This window comes from Oryctolagus cuniculus, chromosome 7, assembly GCF_964237555.1.
Source record: "Oryctolagus cuniculus chromosome 7, mOryCun1.1, whole genome shotgun sequence".
NCBI classification, from domain to species: Eukaryota; Metazoa; Chordata; class Mammalia; order Lagomorpha; family Leporidae; genus Oryctolagus; species Oryctolagus cuniculus.
The window spans coordinates 22,435,039-22,457,839 of record NC_091438.1 but is presented as its reverse complement, the minus strand read 5'-3'; the positions used below and the strand labels follow the sequence as shown (position 1 = coordinate 22,457,839).

The 22,801-nt window shown below is 59.8% G+C and overlaps 1 protein-coding gene across 1 annotated transcript; it reads right to left on the bottom strand.

The window, feature by feature from the left end:
* Positions 1-3,336: 3,336 nt before the first annotated feature.
* Positions 3,337-22,560, bottom strand: WDR86 (WD repeat domain 86). The gene is made up of 6 exons (XM_002715060.5): positions 21,410-22,560; positions 11,282-11,423; positions 8,368-8,794; positions 5,215-5,350; positions 3,820-3,923; positions 3,337-3,653 (listed from the first exon to the last, which is right to left on the bottom strand). Exons 1-6 carry the CDS (start codon positions 21,570-21,572, stop codon positions 3,480-3,482), a joined length of 1,146 nt encoding a protein of 381 aa, XP_002715106.1. The 5' UTR covers positions 21,573-22,560; the 3' UTR covers positions 3,337-3,479.
* Positions 22,561-22,801: the final 241 nt, after the last annotated feature.

Sequence of the window (22,801 nt, the reverse complement as noted above, 5' to 3'; positions counted from 1 at the left end):
TCTCTCTTTTTTTAAAGATTTACTTATTTGAAAGAGTTAGAGCCAGAGAGAGAGGTCTTCTATCCACTGGTTCACTCCCCAAGTGATCGCAACAGCCAGAGCTGAGCTGACCCAAAGCTAGGAGCCAGGAGCTTCTTCCGGGTCTCCCATGTGGGTGCAGGGGCCCAAGGACTTGGGCCATCTTCCACTGCTTTCCCAGGCCACAGCAGAGAGAGAGCTGGATCAGAAGTGGAGCAGCCAGGTCTTGAACCAGCACCCATAGGGGATGCCGGTGCTGCAGGGCGGGGCTTTACCCACTGTGCCACAGCACCAGCCCTGGTGATGAGTCTCTTGATATCTGAGACAATGTTGGTCTTCGTTTCAGGCCTGAATTTAAGCTTTTGGCTAACAAGGCACCACTGTGGGCTTAGATCAAGACAGAGGCTTCTAGCATCCGAACTGGCTTTGTTGATGATCATGGAGAGGCTAGGGAGGAAGCAGAGTGAAGAAAGCTGTGGAGAAGCCGGTTCTGCAGGTGGGGCAGGATGTCCACTGTTACCCAGGCGCGGCTGGCGCCTCTGGGGGTGTGAAACTGGACAGACGGTGGCTGCTGGGAGTGAGGGGGCTGAGGCAGCCAGAGGAGGGCCCGGGAGGGTTCTCCGTGGAGGGTCAGAGGAGAAGGAACACTCTGGGCCCAGCACAGACACAATGTGGGGGAAGCCACCGTGAGATCCGTTCATGGGATCACAGGGGTGGTTGCGGCCCCACCAGCTGGTGAGTGTGGAGACGAGCCCGGCTGGACAGTCGCTGAGTCCAGTTACAGAGCCCGCAAAGAGGGGTTTGGGGTGGGGGTAGGGGGTCGGGGGATGACTTCAGGAAAGTGGTGAGGTCAGCCTGAGGCTGGGATAAGGTGTGTTGGCCCTGGCCAAGTGCACCTGTGCTTGGCTTGTCAGATTACCCCTGCTTTGTCTTCTTGGTGAGTAGTATTCATGTGAGACACGAGGCTCACACGTGCTGCTTCAGTGCCCAGGTGCGCGCAGCGGTTGGCCATGTGCAGGGGCACGGTTCAGGGTCTCCCCCGTGGGCGGCAGGGACCCAGTCATTGAGTCCTCACTCGGCCCCTGCGAGTCTGCATTTCCAGCCCCAGCGCTCCAGTGTCCTGACTGCTTCACCACGAGGCTGAGTGCCCCCAAGTCTGTTCTTGGCCCCTCCTCCTAGCCAACCAAATAGATTGCTCAGAGGTACACCTGCTTTCTAGCAGAGTGACTGGCGTGGCTCAAGGGACCAGGTCTGGATTCACGCGTAAATGTCCGGAGCTCATGGGAGTCACAGAAATGAGCGTTTCTCCTTGAGACAGGACTTCAGAAAGTTCACGGGAAGGGAATTCAAAGACGAGTTTATTGTGGTGCAAAAAATTCTGAAATTCCTGCATATCAAGGACCTATAAAGTATGCAGACAGTGTTATGAGAAAACATGGATTTCAAAAATTTTTTGCACCAAGATAAAGCATTTTTGTTTTTAAGATTGGTTTGCAAGGCAGAGTGACACATCTTTCATGCACCGGTTCACTTCCCAAATGCCCGCAACGCCTGGGGCGGGGTCAGGCCGAAGCCGGGGATGCCCGCCAGATCTCTCGGGAGAGCAGAACCCAAGTCCTTGGGCCATCACTCACTGTGCTCCCAGGTGTGTTAGCAGGAAGCTCGATTGAGCAGCCAGGACTTGAACAGCACCCGGATATGGGGTGCAAGCATCCCCCAGTGGCAGCTTGACCTCCGTGAGCCGCAGCACCTGCCCCTGAACTTCTAATTCCATCTCCCATGAACTTTTTGAAGTCCTCTCATAATGTTCTCAAATGGAACAAGGTTTCTGTGCTTTGGAAATTAAAAAAAAATCACTCCCAATGCATTGTGCTGTCTGGATGCAAAATAGTGTTTTATTTATTCCTCTTTGGGGGGTGGGGGGAGCAGGGGGGCTCAGAACACGTGCAGCAACCCGGGCCCTAGGACCCACGCCCAGCTGGTTTGTCCCTCTGGGCAGCTGGATGGGGGAGGAGCCAGAGCTGCTGGGGTGAGAACGCAGGTCACCTGCCAGCATCAGCCAGCAGGGTCTGTGAACGGGAACTTCAGGATGGTCCCAGGACTCGTCACGGGGGGTAGCCACAGGCAGACCCCTTGGCTCCCTCCACCTTCTGGTGGGCGTGCTGCTCCCTGCAGCCGCTGGCCTGGGGAGGAGCTGCCCACAGGTCTCTGTGCTAAAGCCCACTGGACAAGAGTGTGTGTCCCATTTCTGCAGGCTCCTCCCAGACTCTGCTTGCTACTAACAGCTTGATTTCCTGGGGGACCGCTTGGGCTCCCAGGGTTTTGAGAGTCGGCCTGCAGCACAGTCACAAATGTATGCATCTTCCGCGATCTGAACCTGTTCGCCCAGGGCCTGAGCATCCCGGAACGGTGGGACCTTGCCGTGAGAAACACCTCTTGCATTGAGACCACGAACTGCACACTTGTCTGCATCAAGGCTTGCTCTGCACAGGAGACCTGTCGCTAACGGTGCACTGCCGTCGGCTGCAGCTTCTCTCCCTGCACCGCGGGTGAGCCAGGGCCGGGCACGGGGTATTGTGAATGCTGGCAGCAGCGCCAAGGACCTGGAGAGCGCCCCTTCAGGCGCTATGATGGGCGCGGCAGGAGCCTCCCTCAGGGCCTGCTCAGCCCAAGCCCCACTCGCTTCCACCTGGGAGGGCTCTCCCCAGTGGGGTGTGTGCGCACGCGCGCTTGTGCCGTGTGCCGTGACTACGCTGGGCACCGCGCTGGCTCCTCTACAAGACGCCAGCCGGCTGTTGTCTGTCCTACTCCAGACCCCGAAAGCGGAGGCCCTCCAGCACCAGGCAGGACGATGATGGGTGCGCCAAAGCCGGGGTCCTCGCTGTCCTCCAGCAGACTAAAGAACAGGTGTTCTTTCCCCTTGCACGAGTGACTCGGGGGACCATCCTGACCTCCCCAGGAGGAGAGGCTGCCCAGGCCAGGAGCCCAGCCACCCCTGGGTTTCTGGACCTTTGTCCCGTTAAGGAAGCTGAGACTGCAAAGCAAACAGGACACAACTCGAGAGTGCTGTTAGGGGCGTGTATTTCAGTCGCTCAGCCAGGTCCTATTCGCGGACAACTGGCAGAAATAACAGTCTGGCTCAGTAGCTTTCTCTAAGAGGCCTGGGCTCCTCGCAGCGGGAAGCACTTGGCCTCAGGGGCTCTCAGGGGTCTCTGGGACACTGGGAGTGGGAAGGGTCCCGGGTAGGCCAGATGGCGCGACCTCAGCTTAGGGGAGGAAGAGGTGCCACAAGGGACGGTCCCCAGTGACAAGTACCCTCTCCCTCCCCCACGGGCGGAGGGCGTTGAAAAATCCACAGAGGAAAAACAAAAACCCCCGCCACCCAGCTCTCCTACAGGCTGGGGCTCCTCCGGGCTCCTCCGCAGGCAGCAGGACCGGGGCCAGGCGGCAGGCGGGCGGGCTCAGGCCGGCTGCAGGGGCGCGGCGGCGCAGCCCACCTTGTTGCTGAAGAGGCGCGAGAGGCTGCGTTTGGAGGCGCGCCTGGGCGGCGGGGGGCGCGGGGCGCGGAGGCCGCGCACGTCCCAGAGGCGCAGGGCGCCGTCGTGCGAGGCGGTGTAGAGCACCTGGCCGTGCACCTGTGGGCGGGCGGCCTGTTCAGCTTGCGCGCCCGCCACCCGCTGCGGGGGTGCGGACGGAGGGGACCGCATCTGCCCACGGTGCGGGGCGGGGTGGGGGGGAGACAGGGTGTGGAAGGTCTTCACCTCCCAGAGGGAACCAGGGACCGGGCGGCGGAGGTCCTACCTGGATGCAGTTGATAACGAAAGCGTGGCCCCGGAACACCCTCTGCAGCTCTCCGGTCTGGGCGTCGAAGGCCCGGGCGCAGGCGTCCCCACTGCCCGTGAACACTGTGGACACACAGTGGGCGTCGGGGCCTCCGCCGCCACCTTCTCCCCAGAGCCCAGGAAGAGAGAGCAGTGTGGCCCCCGGCTGGCCCGCAGGGACGCCATAAGGGTCATTCGGAAGTAGGCAGAAGCCCCCACCCCGCCACCCCGCCCCTAAGGGAAACAGGAGTCATCTTCGCTGTGTCACCCCATCCCTGTGGGTGTGTGGAAAAGAGGGACCTCCCTCCATCTGCCTGCGGTCCTGCACCCACCCCCCACCCCGCGCAGGGGAAGCAGTCTCCTCTCCCTGGGAGCTTCCTCCAACCAACCCAACTTCTCTGCTGGCTTCCAGGAGCATCAGTCACCAGGAGGGGCCTAGGAAGTTTGCATTTCTCGCCCCTCCCCTCCCGCCTGAAGCTGCTGGGGGGGCGGTCACACTGAGACTACAGGAGCTCCCTCCCTTGGCCAACCCTGACTCCAGGATTGGAGGCGAATCGTTTGCTTGGCAGGCATCCCAGGGAGCACCCGAGGGGAGCGGGGGGGGTGGGGGGGAGGACGGGACCCAAGCAGGGGCTGCCCCTGAGCAGCAGGTGGCTGCTGGGGCCCTGGGGAGACTGTAACGACCCCCGCGGGCGTCAAGACCCTGGGCACTTACCCATCAGCTCAGTCAGTCATTGCTAGGAGGACTTGTGGGTGTCAACCCCCTCAGCACCGCCAGGGGGCGCTGCCCCTGCCAGGCTCTGTGTGTGTGTGTCTCCCAAGCACTGCCTGGGGGACTCCCTGCTCTGGGGACATCCACGCCTCGCCCTCGCTTCCTGCCTTCATCTGTCCGTCTGTAGCCTCTTTGCAAAAGCTGCAGGGCGCATGTGGCCCTGGGTGGGTGGGGGGTTCGCTGCCAGGCCTCTCCAGCTCCTTTCCCGCCTCCCGACCCCGCAGACCAGAGACAGCATGGCTGCTGAGCGGGCGTGGGCGGCGCGAGGGTCAGGAATTAAATCCTGTAACCTCGGTAACTTGGGGCAGCAGGGAGGGCCCGCGGGGAGGGGCTTCAACGTAGCCCTTGAGCCTAGCTGGATTACCGGGTATCTGCCTCGCTGGGAGACTTGAAGTGTGTCCTAGAGATGCGCTTTGGACCCTAGGGCCTCCAGACACCCAGGGGTATCTTGCAGGGGACGGCGAGGAGGCGGGGGCGGGGGCCTGGGACAGACGCAGGAGGAGCAGGTGCTGACAGTCCCGAGGGGGCTGCCCAGGCTCGAAGCAGAAGCCAAGCAGCAGAGGAAAGGGTGGGCAGCGCCCCCTGGCGGCACCGCTCACTTACACGTGCCCGCGTGGTACTTGAGGGCGCTCACGTTCCGTCTGTGGGCGGAGAAGGTGCGCAGGTGCTCGCCCGTGTCGGCCTGCCAGCACTTGACGGTCCTGTCGGCGCTGCCCGAGTACACCAGGCGGTCCACGAGCTGGGAGGAGGGCGGGGGCTGGCCTCAGCCGGGGCTCCGCGGCCGGGCCGGCTGCAGGCTCCAGGCGACCACCTGCTTTAGGTGGACGGCGCCCACTGTCCACTCCCGACAGCGCCCACTGCCCACTCCCGTGGCCCTGGGTGCGGGGTGAGGGGCCCGGAGAAGGGCTCTCGCACAGGACTTCGAGCAAGAGAATGATCTAGAACCCGACAGCCGGCTGCTGGCCCGGCAGCGGGCCCTTCAGGGATCAGCACAGGACTCCCCTGGGCTGGCACCCCCAGGACAGGGAGGAGGGCCCGAGGCGCGCTGATTAAAGACAATCCCGCAGGGCGGGCCCTGTGCTGCAGGTTGGGCCGATCCGATCGGCTCCCTTCCCCTATCAGGAGTGCAGGCTGCAGTCCCAGCCCCTGGATTCCGAAGCCATCGGACCACCCAGGTATTCAGGGGCTGGCGCTTTGGTGCGGGCATCCCATATGGGCGCCGGTTCAAGTCCTGGCTGCTCCACTTCCGATCCAGCTCTGCTATGGCCTGGGAAAGCAGTGGAAGATGGCCCAAGTCCTTGGGCTCCTGCACCCGTGTGGGAGACCCAGAAGAGAAGCTCCTGGCTCCTGGCTTCAGCCTGGCCCAAGCCTGGCCATTGCAGCCATTTGGAGAGTGAGCCGGTGAATGGAAGATCTGTGTGTGTGTGTGTGTGTGTGTGTGTGTGTGTGTGTGTCATTCTCTCTGTAACTAATGCCTTTCAAATAAAATAAATAAATCTTAGGAGAAAAAAAATACCCATGTCTGGGTTTGAGTCCCAGCTTGGCTTCCAGTTCCGGCTTCTTCCTAATGTGGATCCCGGAGGCAGCAAGTGATGGTGCAAGTACTTGGTCCTGCCACCCATGTGGGAGACCTGCATGGAGTTTCGGGCTCCTGCCTTTAGCCTGGCACGGCTCTGGCTGTTGTGGGCATTTGGGGAGTGAACCAGCAGATGGGAAATTTCTGTGTTTCTATGTCTCTGCCTTTCAAATAAATACCTAAGTGAAAATGAATAAAGCAGTAGCTGGCGTTCATAGTTGTCCTAGGATGCAGGGTGCCCCCCACTCCTCAGGATCTGCTTGCTATAACAGCACTTTTTTAAAATATTTTTTATTTATTTATTTGACAGATAGACAGTGAGAGAGAGACAAAGAGAAAGGTCTTCCTTCCGTTGGTTCACCCCCGAAATGGCTGCTACAGCTGGTGCTGCACCAATCTGAAGCCAGGTGCTTCTCCTGGTCTCCCATGGGGTGCAGGGCCCAAGCACTTGGGCCATCCTCCACTGCACTCCCGGGCCACAGCAGAGAGCTGGCCTGGAAGAGGGGCAACCGCAACAGAATCCGGCGCCCCAACCGGGACTAGAACCCGGTGTGCCGGTGCCGCAAGGCGGAGGATTAGCCTAGTGAGCCGCGGCGTCGGCCCTGTGACAGCACTTTTGCAAGGAGGCTGGGCCAGGACAACACAGGCCCAGTGATCTCAGGCTGCCTCTCTGGCCTCAGGGCCTTGCCTTTCTCTCTAGCTGTATTGGAAACATTCACTCTTTGTTTGTTTGTTTGTTTGTTTGTTTGAAAGGCAGAGAGAGAGAGAGAGAGAGAGAGAGAGAGAAATCTTCCATCGCATGGTTCACTCCCCAAATGGCCGCAATGACCAACGCTGGGCCATGCCAAAGCCGGGAGCCAGAAGCTTCATCCAGGTCTCCCACGTGGGTGCAGGGGCCCAAGGACATGGGCCATCTTCTACTGCTTTCCCAGGTGCATGAGCAGAGAGCTGGATCGGAAGAGGAGTGGCCAGGAATTCAACTGGCGCCCATTTGGGATGCCGGCACTGCAGGCAGCGGCTTAGCCCACAATGCCGCAGCGCCCGTCTCAGCATTTCACTCCTTTAGGCCAATGTTAATAACTAATTTCAAGAGCAGGATGTGGCAGCAGTCCCGGCTGCTCCACTTCCAATGCAGCCCCCTGCTAATACGCCTCGGAAAGCTCAGGAAGATACCCAAGTGCTTGGGCCCCTGCACCCATGTGGGAGACCCGGATGAAGCTCCTGGCTCCTGGCTTCAGCCTGGCCCAGCCCTAGCCACTGTGGCCATTTAAGAAGTGAATCAGCAGATGGAAGATCTCATTCATTCTCTCTCTCTCTCTCTCTCTCTGTACGTCTGCCTTTCAAATAAATAAATAGATAAACCTTTAAATAATAATAATAAAAGAGTGAGCACACACGTGTATTTGCTATGCTTTGCACTGGAAATGTTTCACCCTGGCCCTGCACCAAGGGGACTATAAGGTCCAATAACACTGCGCGGATAAGGTCCTGGAAGGGGCCAGGGAATTCAGCGCCCAGAAGCCCTCCACCAGACGGCAGGGGGCGCCCGTGCGCTTGTCCATAAACCTCCAGTCAGAACGCAGACCGGCAGGGGGCGCCCGTGCGCATGTCCATAAACCTCCAGTGTGGACGCAGACGGCAGACCCGGCTCTCAGTTCTTTACCCAGATGCCTGTCTGTCTGCCTGGCATTCGCGCCACTAAACCTGGCTAGCATGCTTACTGCTTGAAAAGAGAAGGGGAGGGGAGGGGAGGGGAGGGGAGGGGAGGGGAGGGGAGGGGAGGGGATGGGGGAGGCAGGGAAGGGGAGGAGAGGAGAGGATGGGGAGGCAGGGAAGGGGAGAGGAGGAGGGGAGGAGGGGAGGAGGGAGGAGGGAAGGGGAGGGGAGCCAGTGGAGGTCAGGAGGGCCTCAGCCTGGCAGCAGAGGGGCTGGGCCCAGCCTCCCCACACAGATACAGCAGCCGGGAGCTGTAAGCCAAGTCCTCTTACCCCGGGTTCCCTGCGGAAGCCCTACCCCACCCCCAAACCGGGAAGGTGGCCCTATTTCGAGAAAGGTCTTCAAAAAGAGGTCGTGTGGGTGGGCGTTCGTGCAGTAGGGCGCCCCTCCCCCACCAGTCTGGGGTGCGTGGTCCCCGCGGAGCCGATGCACACAGCAGCCGGGCCGGGCAGGGCAGCTCTCACCTGCAGACAGATGACGGAGCCCTGGTGCTCCCGGAACACCCGCAGCTGCTCCCCGCTCCGGATGTCCCAGGCGCGGACGGTGGCGTCGGTGCTGCCGGTGAAAGCCGTGTAGCCGGGCGTGTCCAGCACCAGGCACAGCACGGCGCCCGTGTGGCCCCGCAGCGTCTGGTGGCAGCAGCCACTGGCCACCTGCCACACCTTGGCCGTGCCGTCTGTGCTGCCGGTCACCAGGAGCCCGCCGGCCGCCGTGGCCGCCTCCTCTGCACAGGGAGCTTCCGGGAGGTCCCAGGGGGCAGAGTAGGCCAGCGTCAGCACGCAGTTGCGGTGGCCCCGGAACTCCCGGGACATCTGTCCCTTGTCCACCGTCCAGACGCGAGCTGTGCGGTCGTAGGAGCTGCTGAAGAGCTGGTTGTTGGCCACCAGGATCCTGGGGGCATCAGAGGCAGGGTCAGGGTCCATGGGATCCACACGGCGCCCCCTGCGAGCCAGCCTCAGCCCCGGCGGCTGCAGCAGCCTCTTCTTCCGGTCCACACACTCACCTTCCAAGGCCCAGCTGAAAGCACCCCACCTCCAGGAAGCCACCCTGACTTCCCTTCTGTGACCCATCCCCGCGCTCAGCCACCTGCTCACCCGCCCTGCACCTGCAGCGGGGAGTAAGGTCAGAGGCTCTGCTCCCGCCCAAGGCTGCACTCAGGGCAGCCGCTCATGACAGTTAAAGGAGGAGGGCAGGAGGGAGACAAGGACGGAGGGCACTGAGCTTCCCAGGAAGTCTGGGGCTGAGGGAGACAGCTGTTAGGAACTCCAGAAACACCTCCTGCCACTCCAGCTCCCAGACCCAACGCTGCAGCAGGTGGGGCAGAGGTGGGCTGTCGGCTCAGCTGCAGCTTCAGTGGCAGCCTTCGTGGGGTCCCAGGCTCCCAGCAGGCCAAGAGGCCCGGGGACTGCGGGTGGGAGAGCGACGGGGGCCTCGCCTCCCGAGGGAGCAAGCGGTCAGCAGGCCCGCCTCTGGATCTCAGGGTGCAGAATGCTAAGAACTTCTCCCGTTTGTCTCCTGAGCACAACCACGCCTAGCACTTCAAAGGGCCTGGGTTCCCGCCCCTCGCACATCTCTCATCCCCAGGGGAGGCCACAGGGCTCAGGCCCTGGCTGCAGCAGGAAGGGGTGGGGTGGGAGGAACGTGTGTCCCTGCTGGAATGGGACAGAGGAGCTGCCAAGGGTCAAGACCCTCCTGAATCAGGACCCGAGCTGGCCCCTGCACGGCTGGGAGGAGACCCAGTCCCGGGACCGCCTGCTGCCCCTCCCCTGCCCTCTGCAGGAACCCCTGCATTTGCTGCAAGTGACTCAGCCAGGATGCGCTGACACGCGCACTCTCGGCCCACAAAGCACCGTTTTCCCAAGAGGAAAGTGACGTTCTGGCACTGTGGCCCAATGGGTGCTGCTATGGGGCACGGAAGCAGCTTGCTGGCTGTGGTCCCGCGGGAGAAGGCAGGGACGGGGTGAGGGGCTTGGTGCCCCCCAACCCAGACTCACACACCCAGCACAGCCCTGGAAACAGGAGCAAGTGATCAAGGGCCTCGCACTCACCCGCCATGATCACGGTTACCTGACCAGGGACTCATGGGAAGAGTGTGTGCACCCGTAGGAGCGTGTGTCTGGGTGTCTGCGTGTGTTGTGTGTGCGTTCCGTTTGTGTTGTATACGGGTGATTGCATGTGTGCGCACATATGTGTACGCGTGTGTGTGTGTGCCCAGGAGACTAAGGCTGGCAGATAAGAATTCCCACCTTGCACTGTTCACGTTTAGCTCTGACAAGCCAGCAGTCAAGGACACACTGCATCCCCTCCCGCCCCCCACAGCCCTGGCTGACTGATTCACACAGGGGGTTCTCCCCACCCCCACACTGTTGAACTTCCGGGACAGACTGCATTCCAGGAAGGTCAGGGTGCCCAGAAGAGGCCGGCCTGTTGCTCCCAGGGCAGGTCTCTGGCCCCGCCTACTTCAGCTAAGGCAGGGGCTGGGCCGACACCCTCCCTGGTGCCTGGGGGCCTGCAGACTGGTCTCTCTTCGGCCTTCTCCTTGCGGGTGCTCGGACCCCAGGCTGCTGGCCTGATCCCCGCTGCTGCCCTCGTCCACCCACCATGCCTGCCCCACCCTGCACTCTCACAGCCCCTCAGCTGTGTCCCTGGCCTCTCTGCTGGCCCAGCGCCAGCCCCGGCCCCCTGCGGAGATCAGCCTCCCGTGCCTTCCCATTCCCCTCCCGCCCACGCCCTCCAACAAGGCTGCCAGGCGCCACGGCTGCCGCCCCAACCCCGCGCCCCGGTACTGGGCAACCCCCCAGAAGCCCGAGCAAGCATCTCAAGTCACACAGATGGTGTCCATTGATCTGATCAGCAAAGGAATGTCTACTGCTCAGCTCAGTGAGGAAAGAAAGGAAAACTTCAAACCCTCTCGGGGAGGGGGTGGGATATTTTCAACAACCACACAGAAAGGTTCAGAAACACCCTCCCCGCCATCTTATAGCAATCTCTCTCCGTTTGCTCTTTGGTCTGACGACAGGAATGAATTCAGCATCTTCCTCTGCCCCAGCAGGAGGCGCCCTATAGGCTTCCGATGCCTGTCCGGTGCCCAGCAGGGGGCGCTGTGCTGGCAGAGCAGCCCCTCAAGGGGGAGGGGGTGACAGGCACAACTCACAGGGGTGCGCCCTTTTTCCCACGCCTCCCCTTCCCAACCCTCCTTGCAGCCCCAGGCAGTGGGCACTTGGGCCCAGGGACACCTCCGTCCTAGACTTTCTGTCCCTGTGTGCTGCTGTCCACACAGGGACTTCCCCAGAAAACCTAGACTCCTCAAAGTCCAGGGTCTCTGTCCCCTTGACGTCCCATGGACAGGACGCGGCCCAGGCCCCAGGGCGGGCTGACCTGTTCACAATGGACGTGTGTCCTCGGTACACCTGCACACACTGCCCGGTGAGCACATCCCATCTCCGGATGGTGCAGTCGGCGCTGCACGTGAAGGCGGCTTCGTCCTCCAGCTGACAGAAGGTGACGTAGCTCTCATGTCCTGCAGGAAGGGGGAGGTGGGCAAGGAGTGTGGGAGACCAGCCCGGGACTTGCCAGTCCCTTTTAAATGCGGACTTCAGTCCGGGAGCTTGTCGGAAGCCTGGGGCCCTGGGAGCAGCGCAGGGCAGTCCCCTAGCCCCGAAGCTTCTCTTCCACTGTCCCCCTCCTCTTCCTTCCTTATTGTGCCTTCTCAGTCTCCAGGCCTATTCAGCAAACCCAGCCTACACAGGCAGACGCACAGGGGCCAAGGCTACGGGCTCCATAGCCGGGAAGGCTGGACAAGGTCCTGGGACTGCCCATGGCAAAGCGCATTCACCTGCGCAGCCTCCTGCAGTGACCGCGCCCGCCTCAAGGGGTCGTCGTGCAGACTGAGCTGCAGGAGTTGCGGTGCAGCCAAGGCGAGGGGTTGGCTGTTTTCCCTGCATTCGGCAGGCCCAAAGCTCGCAGGTCCTGTGTTACCTTCACAGAAGTGATTAACTTGAGGATCTTGATTTGGGACGCTCACTCTGGAGTATCTGGAAGGGATCTGAATGCCATCACAAGGGTCCTTAGAAAGGAAGAGGGGGATCTGACACCCACAGAGGAGATGGCCACGTGAGGCTGGCGCTGTGGTGGAGCGGGTAAAGCCATTGCCTGCAGTGCCTGCATCTCATACGGACGCCGGTTCAAGACCTGGCTGTTCTATTTCCGATCCAGCTCTCTGCTATGGCCTGGGAAAGCAGTAGAAGACAGCCCAAGTCCTTGGGCCCCTGCACACACGTAGGAGACCTAGAGGAAGCTCCTGGCTCCTGGTCTTCGGATCGGCGCAGCTCTGGCTGTAGCGGCCAACTGGGGAGTGAACCAGCAGATGGAAGATCTCTCCCTCTCTCTCTCTCTCTCTGCCTCTCCTTCTATGTAACTCTGACTTTCAAGCAAATAAATAAATCTTAAGAGAGAGAGAGAGAGAGAGAGAGAGACAGCCACGTGAAGACAGAGGCAGCCGGAAGCCAAGGAATGCCAGCAGCCACCAAAGCTGGACGCCACCAGGCATGGCTTGTCCCCCACAGGCTTCCCGAGGGGTGTGGCTACCTGCTGGCCCAGGGACACTGACTGCACGCTCGTGGCCCTCACAGACTGCAAGAACACACGGGAACTGTTTCAAAGCGCCAGGCGTGCTCATTTGTTGCGGTGGCCCATGACACAACCGGAGAGACAGAGACCATCAACGCATACGCCCCCTTCCAGGACAGCTCCCATAGCGCGAGTGCAGGCTGCGCTCAACAGGGCTCAGCTCCTGCACTGGCCAGAGGCTGGACCAGGCTTCCCAGAGGCCGCGGGAGGCTCCCACCAGGACTTCAGGGCAGCACACAGCACATGGGCACTGGAGGCACCGGGGGCCTGGGAGGCCTCTCAGGGCAGAATCGAGCTGATGGCTGAGGAGTTTGGGACCTGGTGCAGGCAGAGGGTGAGCCACAGGTAAAGACGATTCCCCTGGGAGAACCATTGTTAAGGCCGGACTAGCAATAGAATGTAGGAATGTTAGAACTAAGAGCCATTTTACAGATGAGAAAACTGATAGATTCAAACACTCACAAGATTTGGGGGATACTTATTGGGAGGAATATTTATCACATTAATTCTGATTGATTTAAAACATTTATCTTGGGGCTGGCATTGTGGTGCAGCAGGTAAAGCCGCCGCCTGCAACACTGGCATCCCATATGGGCGCCGGTTCGAGTCCTGGCTGCTCCACTTCTGATCCAGCTCCCCACTAATGGCCTGGGGAAGCAGTAGAAAATGGCCCAAGTGCTTGGGCCCCTGAACCCACCAGGGAGACCTGGAAAAAGCTGCTGGATCCTGGCTTTGGATCAGCCCAGCTCAGGCTGTTGCGGCCATTTGGGGAATGAACCAGCGGGTAGAGGCGCACTCTCTCTCTCTCTCTGTAACTCTTTCAAATAAAAAAGTAAATCTTTAAAAATAAATAAATAAAAGTAAAAATTTTCTCTTGATGTCTGGTATCGGGCAGAGAGAGATTCAGACTCTGCTGGTGGTTCAAGCTGATTCATTTGGGGCTGGGGGTCTTGGATGTAGCCCCTTGGAGTCAACTTCCTGGGTTGTAGGAAATGGAATTTTTTTTTTAAATGACAGTTTCCCAATCTTCTTGGAGAGCGTGCATCAGGCCTTTAAGAAAACAATGTAGGGCTCAAGTAAACACTTGAAGAAACTACAGATTATGTTTCCCTGAAAATACACGTTGGCTTCAAAGTTCAGGGCAGAATGTGTTTGGCAAAACACGGCCCAGATTTTTTGCCAGCCCCCAAGAGCTTATAAAATATTTTTCAGTTGTCAACAAACTTTCCCTGAAACCAGATCTGTCCCACCCTCTGTCCCACCCTCGCTGCTGCCACCGGGTGGGCTCAGCTTGGACTCCGGGGGGAGTGGGGGGGCACCTCAGGCTCCCTGCAGGCCGGGCAGGGACAGGCAGCCAAGGTGCCCGCAGGGAGCCAGGCACTGTGTGTCCAGCCATTTCCATCCCATCCCAGGGGCAGGGAGGTAGAGGTGGGGGTGGGTGGTGAATTCAAAGCCAGTGGCCAGAACTACAGCCACCAAACCTGGGTAGCTGAAGTCCTGAGCCGGGAGATCACTTTATGACAAGTGTAATGCGGTAAAAGGATATACAGATTGTGAATCAATAAAACGTAAGTGCGCATGAAGTCTGGAAGAGGCAAGATAGAAAGGAAGTTACATTTTCCAATGTAAAAGAAGAAGCTTCATCTTTGAACTTGGGCCTGGCTGACCTCAAGCCTCCATCTCTGAACTTGGGCCTGGCATTCAGCCAGCCGAGGCTCCCGGTGGAGCCAGGGCCCCGCGGAGAACAAGCCCCTGCCTCTGGGTTCCCAAGCACTCACCTCCCCGCCCCTTCTGAAGATAAACCCGCACAGGTCACAGGTCAGAGCCCGCCAGCCAAGGACTTTGCCTGACCCCCAAGATCCATATCCCACAGGACTCCACCAACCCAAGACCCTCAGGGTCTGCCACCCAGGGCGCTCACGCCCCCCTCCGCCCCCCTCCGGACACCAGGGATGGCTGAGGGAGGGCCCCCCACGCCTCCAGGGAACACAGCGCCTGGGCCTTCAGCTGCTGGAATTGTGCAGAATAAGCAAAAAACGCCCCAACTAAAAACAAATATTTTCGAAAGGATGAAGAATGCAGATAAGACACAGCTATGTTTAAAAGAACACGCTGAGGCCCGAGGGCTTCCTGCCAAGGTAGGGGGCCCCTTCCCGCCTCCCTGCCCGCATGCTGGGGGCTTGCAGCAAGTTCAAAGCCAAGCTACTCCCTCCCTGCACTTCCTGGGCAGGGATAGGCTGCAGCCAGGAGCCTGGTGCCCCAGGGGACAGCCCAGCTGCACCAGACCTTTGTTTTAGCATAAAAGCGGACTCTGGGGCCGCTGCTGTTGTGGCCCAGTGGGCTAAGCCACCGCCCGTGACACTGGCAGTTCTCTAGGAGTGCTGGTCGGAGTCCTGGTTGCTCCACTTCCAAACCAGCTCCCTGGGAAAGCAGTGGACGATGGCCTAAGCGCTTGAGCCCCTGCCACCCACATGGGAGACCCAGACGGATTTCAGGACTCCTGGCCCAGCCCTGGCTGTTGTGGCCAGCTGGGGGAGTGAACCAGTGGATGGATGACCTCTCTGTGTCTCCCTCGCTCTGCAACTCTGCCTTTCAAATAAATAAATAAATCTTTAAAAAACAAAACACAGGATCTGGCCGGCTTGATGGCTGCATGGAACAGGGATGCCATTGCTAACTTGCAACACAGCAAGTATATGCGGAGAGAGCTGTCCGAAGGCTGTCTGCAGCCCTCCCCTTCGCTTCCCACCCTGCTCTCCTCCCCACCCCCACTGCGTGGCCTGCAGGACAAGGGGGAGACCCAGCAGGAGTGGCAAAAAGCCTCAGCCTTCTCCCCAGCTGACTCCGGGGCAGGACACAGAGGCGGGTCCGCTCCTCACCCTCACTTGTCAGGGAGAGAAGACAGTTCTGCAGGGTGCACCTCCCTTAGACTCTGCCTCCTAATTTGGAGGGTGCCGCCACCTTGCAATGCCATCTCGGCAAGCCCAGGAGTGCAGGGGTGTGGCGGCTACAGCGGGCAGTGACACTGGCGACTCTGGAGGGATCCCAAAGGCCAGCTGTGCTCTCACCCCTGCTGAGCAGCAGCACTCACCCCTTCCAGCCCAACCTCCCCCTGGCCCTAACCCTTCCCATGACCTTGGCCACGGCTCCCCTGCCTCCTTCTGCGCCCATCTCAATTCACTCCAAAGAACTGAAGAGTGAATTACTGGAACGGGCTTCCCTCACATCTCTACTTAGAGCAGACTGCTAGGGCAGGCATTTGGCTTAGCAGTTGAGACACCAGTCGGGTGCCTACTTTCCAATCCCAGCTCTGCTCTTAAGTACAGCTTCCTACCAACGCGCACCCCTGTTAGCAGCGAGTGATGGCAAAGCAGCTGGATTGTGGTGGCACTGGGGGGTTAAACCTCTGTTTAATTCACCTGCATCCCACACGGCAATGCCTGCTTCATGTCCTGGCCTCTGTTTCTGACCCAGCTCCCTGCTACTGCACCTGAGAGCGAGGGCAGCAGACGACGGCCCAAGTACCTGGGCCTCTAACACTCATGTGGGAGACCCAGGGGAGTTGCTGGCTCCCGCCTGGCCCAGCTCTGGCTGTTGAGGGCATTTGGGGAGTGAAGCAGCAGATGGAAGATCTCTTTCTCTCCCTCTCCTTTTTATCTCTCTCTCTGTTGCTCTGCCTTTCAAGTAAATAAAAGATCTTCTTAAAAATGTACTTGGCGGGCCAGTGCCGTAGCATAGCAGGTAAAGCCACCACCTGCAGTGCTGGTTCGATATGGATGCGGGTTCCAGTCCTGGCTGCTCCACTTCCAATCCAGCTCCCTGCTAATGTGCTTTGGAAAGCAGTAGAAGATGGCCTAAGTCCTTGGGCCCCTGCACCCACGTGGGAGGCCTAGAAGTTCTAGGCTCCTGGCTTCGGATCAGTGCAGCTCTGCTGTTGTGGCCATTTGGGGAGTGAACCAACAGGTGAAGACTCTGTCTCTCTCTGCTTCTCTGTAACTCTGACTTTCAAATAAATAAATCTTTAAACACACACACACACATACACACACGCACACCTGAGTTTTGAGCTCATGAGGAAAAAGTGTGCACCTCTTCTCCCCCACCAAACTTCTGCCGTTCTGCAGCTCCTCTGCCCCCGGCCCAGCCGGGTCTCCGAGCCTTTGCTTCCATCCTACCTGAAGTCTCGGTGGCCTCCTTCACTGAGCCCCTCCAAATGCCACCCTTGCTTCAAGTCTCCCTTCCAGTCCCACCTGGGCCAAGAGCTGAACCCTGGCTACCCCCAGAGTGCCTGCTTATCACAAGTTCAACTGCACACAGAGGTCCTCAACCATTTCCAATGCAGTCTGCACATTCACTGGGACAGGACCCGTGCCCTCTTGCATCTTCAAAACCGACCACGGCGCCCAGCACAGTCAACCCATCAGTCTGGCTCAAGTACCACCTGTTCAGGAGGTCAGCCCATCTGAGACTCAGTTTCCCCATTCACAAAGGGGACAATAAAGGGTCGGAGACACAAATTAGGAGGAACCTGTAACCTGGTGAAGTCAGGCGCCAATGACCAACTCACACAGGACACAGGCATGAGTGGTAAGACGATGCGATGCCAGAGCTGTTCACGAATTGGTTTCACCCCCACCGCAACTCCATTCGGCTAGGTTACCATTGCTAGCATAGGGTACAGAGGAAGAAACGGTGGCAGAAGAAGAAACAGGATTCAAACCCAAGCAATCCAGCTTCACTCGGAGTCCAGTCCAGCTCTCCGCTCACCGGAGGCCAGCAATTGTCAACCCAGACAGGTTCAAAAGCACCAGGCGGGGGCCGGCGCCATGGCGCAGTAGGTTAATCCTCCACCTGCTGCACCGCCACCCCATATGGGCGCCGGTTCGAGTCTCAGCTGCTCCTCTTCCAGTCTAGCTCTCTGCTGTGGCCCGGGAAGGCAGTGGAGGATGACCCAAGTGCTTGGGCCCTGCACCCGTGTGGGAAGACCTGGCTTCGGATCAGCATAGCTCCAGCCGTTGCGGCCATTTGGGGAGTGAACCAACAGAAGGAAGACCTTTCTCTCTGTCTCTCCCTCTCTCTGTAACTTTACCTCTCAAATAAATAAATAAAATCTAAAAAAAAAAAAGCACCAGGCCCACATTGTGGGGCTCCCAGGAAATAGGGGTCAAACCCAATCTCTCAGTCGTCAATTTCCCAGTCATTAGAAGACACAGTGAGAAAAACTGTGGACTGGCTACAGTGGGCACACCCTTTGGGCTGCGTCCCTTAGTCCTAGGCGCTGCCATTCTGGGCAGTGTTGTTGAGCTCACTGATGGAGTGAAGTGCCCCCAAGTGAGTTCTCAGGGGGAAAAGTGAGAAAGATGGGGAGACTGGGAGTAGCCGTCAACTGCATCTGAAAACGGATTCCATGCATTTGAAAGCTAACAGTCCACAGTGAGAGCGCAGCTCTGCCACCCCAAAGCCTTCAAGGGCAACAACCTCACAAGGGTTCTGCTGCACAGGATCAGCCCTCCTGCCCTAAACTCTGCGAGATACACAGGGAAGCCTCCGGCCCCCGACTTGCCTCTGCTACAGAGGACAGAGCTAGATGCTTGTCTTCAGAGGAGGAAGGCACAGTGAGAACCATCAAGCCCAGCCACTCTGTCCAAGAAATTCACAACTGACCAACAGGCTTTTTGATCAGAGGGCTTCTGGGGGCTCAGAGCCATACAGGGAGCAAGCACTCCACAGAGGCTGGAGCTCTGAATTTGGAGTCGGGAGCTTTTCTGGGGCTGCCATTGATAACCCCTGTGGGCCAGCACCGCGGCTCAATAGGATAATCCTCCGCCTAGCGGCGCCGGCACACCGAGTTCTAGTCCCAGTCGGGGCGCCGGATTCTGTCCCGGTTGCCCCTCTTCCAGGCCAGCTCTCTGCTGTGGCCAGGGAGTGCAGTGGAGGATGGCCCAAGTGCTTGGGCCCTGCACCCCATGGGAGACCAGGAGAAGCACCTGGCTCCTGCCTACGGATAGGCACGGTGTGCTGGCCGCAGCACGCCGGCCGCAGCGGCCATTGAAGAGTGAACCAACGGCAAAAGGAAGACCTTTCTCTCTCTCTCTCTCTCTCTCTCTCACTGTCCACTCTGCCTGTCAAAAAAAATAAATAAATAAAAATAAAGATAGCCCCTGTTTCCGGGTATGAGCAGCAGCCACGAGGCAGGGTGGATGCCCTCCCTGCTGTTGGCCCAGCCCCGTGACCTGGGACCAGTCCTGGGACCTCAGGGACACCAGACAGCACCCACCCACCTCCCAGGGTAGGATCTAGAAAACGTGGAGAGTGGGCTGTGTCGGCAAATCAGTCCACACCTCCTCACACCCACGGATGGCAGAGTCCTGAGGACTACTCACGCATCTCACTCAGATGAACATTCATAAAATCAAGGGTCCTAAATAAATGTGCTGACGTCACCAATACAAAGGAGCCTCCAGGAGGGGGCTGGCAAAGGCCTGGCTTTCCCCGGGGAAGCCACACAATAGGAGACCCTCACACCCCCAAGATGACTCCTGGACAGCTTGAATCTATTAGTGACCTCAGAATAAAGAAAGGCTACCTTTGTCCCCTCTGTCCTTAAAAATTCTTGAAATGCCAACCCTTGTAACAGCAGAAACTCTCGTGGTGGGGGAGACAGCCAAGCAGCTGGCCAATAGTTTTCCGCTCCAGGGAGGATGGCCCTTAGCTAGGGCAGAAGGTCGGACACTGCCCCACCCCCCAGAGCATTCAAACAAGGAGCTATGAGGGCCACCCAAGTGGGCGCCAGGGAAGGAGGCCCAGACGCCAGGTGCAGAGCTGGGCAGGAAGGTGCACCCTGGGGGATGGGTCAGGCTGCAGAGAGGGTGGTCAGCCAGGCACCACCAGGCCAGGACGAGCCTGGAAAAGCTTGGCTGTTGACAGGAGAAACTCAGCTAATAAGCTGGGCTCCCACAATGAGACCTGGACCCCAGGGCTCCCTGGTTACTTGAGCATCAGACCAACCCCAGAGCTTGTTAGAAATGCCAATTCTAGGGGCATTTAAGCCACAGGCCGTGATACCGGCATCCGGTATCAGAGAACCAATTCCAGCCTAGCTTTTCTGCTTTGGCTCCAGCTCCCTGCTAATGCGCCTGGGAAAAGCAGTGGAAGATGGTCTAGGTGCTTGGGCCCCTGCCACCCATGTGGGAGCCCCAGATGGAGTTTGAGACTCCTGGCTTTGGCCTGGCCCACTCCTTGCCTTTGCAGCCATTTGGGGAATGAACCAGCAGATGGCAAATCTCTCTCTCTCTCTGTGCAACTCTGCCTTTCAAATAAATAAATCTTTTAAGAAAAAAATGAAGAAATGCAATTCCAGAGACAGAGCTTGTGACACAGCAGGTTACACTGCCACTCAAAATGCCCACATCTCATATTGGAGTGTCCACGATTGAGCTCCACTTCCAATCCAGCGTCCTGTCAATGCACCTGGGAGGTAGCAGATGATGGCTCAAGTAGGTGGGTTCCTGCCACCCCCATGGGAGATCCAGGTGGAACTCCTGGCTCTGGCCTGGCCCAGCCCTAGCTGTTGCAGGCATTTGGGGAGTGAACCAGAGGATGGAAGATTTCTTCTTCTTTTTCTATCACTGTGCCTTTCAAATAAATAAATAAAAACTTAAAAAAAAAAAAAAGAAACAATTCAAGAGTCCTATTCATGGGGGAAGAAAAAATCACGGGAGCCCTGGCCCAGGACTCTGCATTTCTGAAACCCCTCCAAATAAAGGCTTATGTTTGGGAAGCAATGCAAGTTGGATGAAGAATTTCTAGCGTGTTTCCCATCTTCTACGCTTAGTAGAGGGCTCACCAACGTGTGTGACTACCTAGGGGAGAGGGGACTGCGAGATCAACTCTCGCCCACACTCTTCCTTACCGAGCTTTGAAATATCTACCCTGTTTTTGTTTAAAGCCGACAGTGTCCGGAGCAGCCAATACTGAGGCTAATATCCTATGGAAGGAAAAGAAGCCGCCCAGGTTTTGCCGGGGGTGGGGTGGGGGTGGGGGGACACCCAGGACAGAAAGCCTGCTGTCTCGCCAGGGGCCTTGGGCGGGCTACTCTGGCAGGATCACCGTCCATCCCTGCAGGCAACACACAGGCCCCAGGGGGGCAGGGTGGGGGGAGGACACACCCAGCACACAGGCCAAATCAGCAGGTGTGTGCCTGTAGAACTGTCACCAAATCTGTACACTGTGTGATACACTGCTGTCTCACCCCTCTTTTGAGAAACTTGGATCAGTCCCAGCCCACTCCCCTTCCTTCCACAGTGCAGAGACGTGGGGGGCAGGGGTGGGGAAAAGAGGAGAGAGGACAGCTGGCCAGGGTGGGACAAATCTGTTACACTTGTCCACGCTGGCTGTGCCACCCAGGGCAAGTTGGGTGGCTCTGAGCCTCAGCAGCTACGTCTGCTCGTGAGATAACACAGTGAAGATGACACACGTCCGGGACGTCACTGCCCACCACGATGGCCCCACAGTCAGCCAAAGGTCACAAGGCTACCCAGAGGCCAGGCAAGGCTTGCTTCCCAAGAGTGAAGGTGCAACTTTTTGTTTGTTAAACTGTCGGAGCGGTAAGGACTTGGTACAGCCGGTTGACACATGGTCGTTGCCTCCGCAGCGGGCGCCCCTCGGCCCACCAACCCCCAGCCGCACCCGCAGCCTTTTACCCCTGGCCGCGGTGCGCCGGACTCTGGCCTGGGCGAGCGCTCTTCCACCAGCGTGCGGGGACGGACAGGGAAGGGGATCTGCGGACGAAGGGTCAGGTCCTCTGCCTGGGGCAGGTGAGCTGGCGGCGGGGAAGTCAAGGGAGGGGGTCGGGAGCGCGCGGCGAGGCGGGTCTACCTTGCAGGAGCGCGCAGCACTGGCCGTCGGCGGTGCTCCAGAGCCGGGCAGTGCCGTCCTCGCTGCCCGTCAGCAGTCGCTGCCCGTCGGGGCTCAGGCTCAGCCAGTTGATCCCCCCGTGGTGGTCGGCACAGACCCTCAGGGCTGACCCGCCGCCCCCCATCCTGCCGGCCGGGCCGGGGTCGCGGAGGAGCTGAGCCCCGCTAGGGAGGGGCGCCCCAATGTCCGCGCAACCGCTCCGCGCGGCGGCGGCGGCCGGCGGCCATCACTGGGGACCCAGGCACCCCACTCTTTCGGGCGCCTGTGGCGCGGCAGGGGTCACTGACCCTGGTTTCCCACGGCCCACCCGCCTCCGGATCGTTTCACCGGGAGGAAGCGGCCAACTCGTGACCCCCACCCCGCGATGGGGCAGTCTCAGGAGCGCGGGGCAGAGGGATCCCCTTCTCCGCACCGCCTCGGAAGACCCGCATGCCACCCCCACCCCCGCCCCCACCCCAGGCGAGCAGGGCAGCGGCGAGGCCGGGGCCCGGGGGCCGGGAGAGGAATCCGGGAAGCTGAGCACCCAGAGCCCAGCGCGCCCGCCCCGGCCAGCGCCGCGCGCACCAGGCGACGGAGTGCGGAACAATGCGGTCCAGCCTGGCTCCTCCTCAGAGACCACCCCTCAACCTATCCCCTCCCACTTCTCGGGCTGCGCCCCAGGCCCCACCCCACGCTCCTGCAGCCTCCCCGCGGCGTCCTCGGGGGCTTGACCTTCGGCGCTCGCGCCAGCGACGGCTCCACGTGCGGACACCCCACCCCGGGCAGCCGGGCTGCGCCTCTGGGTTCTGCTCTCTGCCACTCCCGCCGCCCCCGTCCCCAGGAGAGAGCACGAAGTATGGAAGGGTTTGAGCCCTTTGGGGGCGGTCCCCCTGCTGGAGGGCGCGACCGCGTCAGCCCCTAGCCCGCCCTCCGTGTGGGCAATCGCGCGCAGAGCCCGGATTCTGCAGCCGTGCCGCCGGGCGTCCGTGGAGCTTCGCGGGGAGGCCGGGCCCGGCTGCGGCCGCCGCGAGTGGCCCCCGGCTGGGCGCGCGCAGTGCATGGCCCCCTGAGACCTGCGCAGGAATCCCGCAGCCCTCCCGGAGCGCCCGGCCGCTGGTTCCCATTAAAGCAGTTCCGGCGCCGACCTCGCTGGGGGGCGGGGAGGGTGACCCCCTACTCGGATCCTCTAGGTCCTAGAGGCAGCAGGATTTCCCAAACCTTGCTCCGCTCTGCCAGGAATCTCGGGGGGGGGGGGGGGGGAGGCGGTGCACCTCACCCGCCGGCTCTGGCTGACCCCCAGAGCGCGGAGCCCTGTGTTCCCCAGAGGCCTCACTAAAGAGAATCCATGCTTTCCCCCCTCAAACTTGTAAATCC

Coding starts and splice junctions, on each gene's coding strand:
- WDR86 (XM_002715060.5), bottom strand. CDS start 21,572: ATGGGGGGCGGCGGGTCAGCCCTGAGGGTCTGTGCCGACCACCACGGG. Junction 8,795..11,281: donor CACACGTCCATTGTGAACAG/GTCAGCCCGCCC, acceptor TGATGCCCCCAG/GATCCTGGTGGCCAACAACC. Junction 3,924..5,214: donor CAAGTACCACGCGGGCACGT/GTAAGTGAGCGG, acceptor GTGTGTCCACAG/TGTTCACGGGCAGTGGGGAC.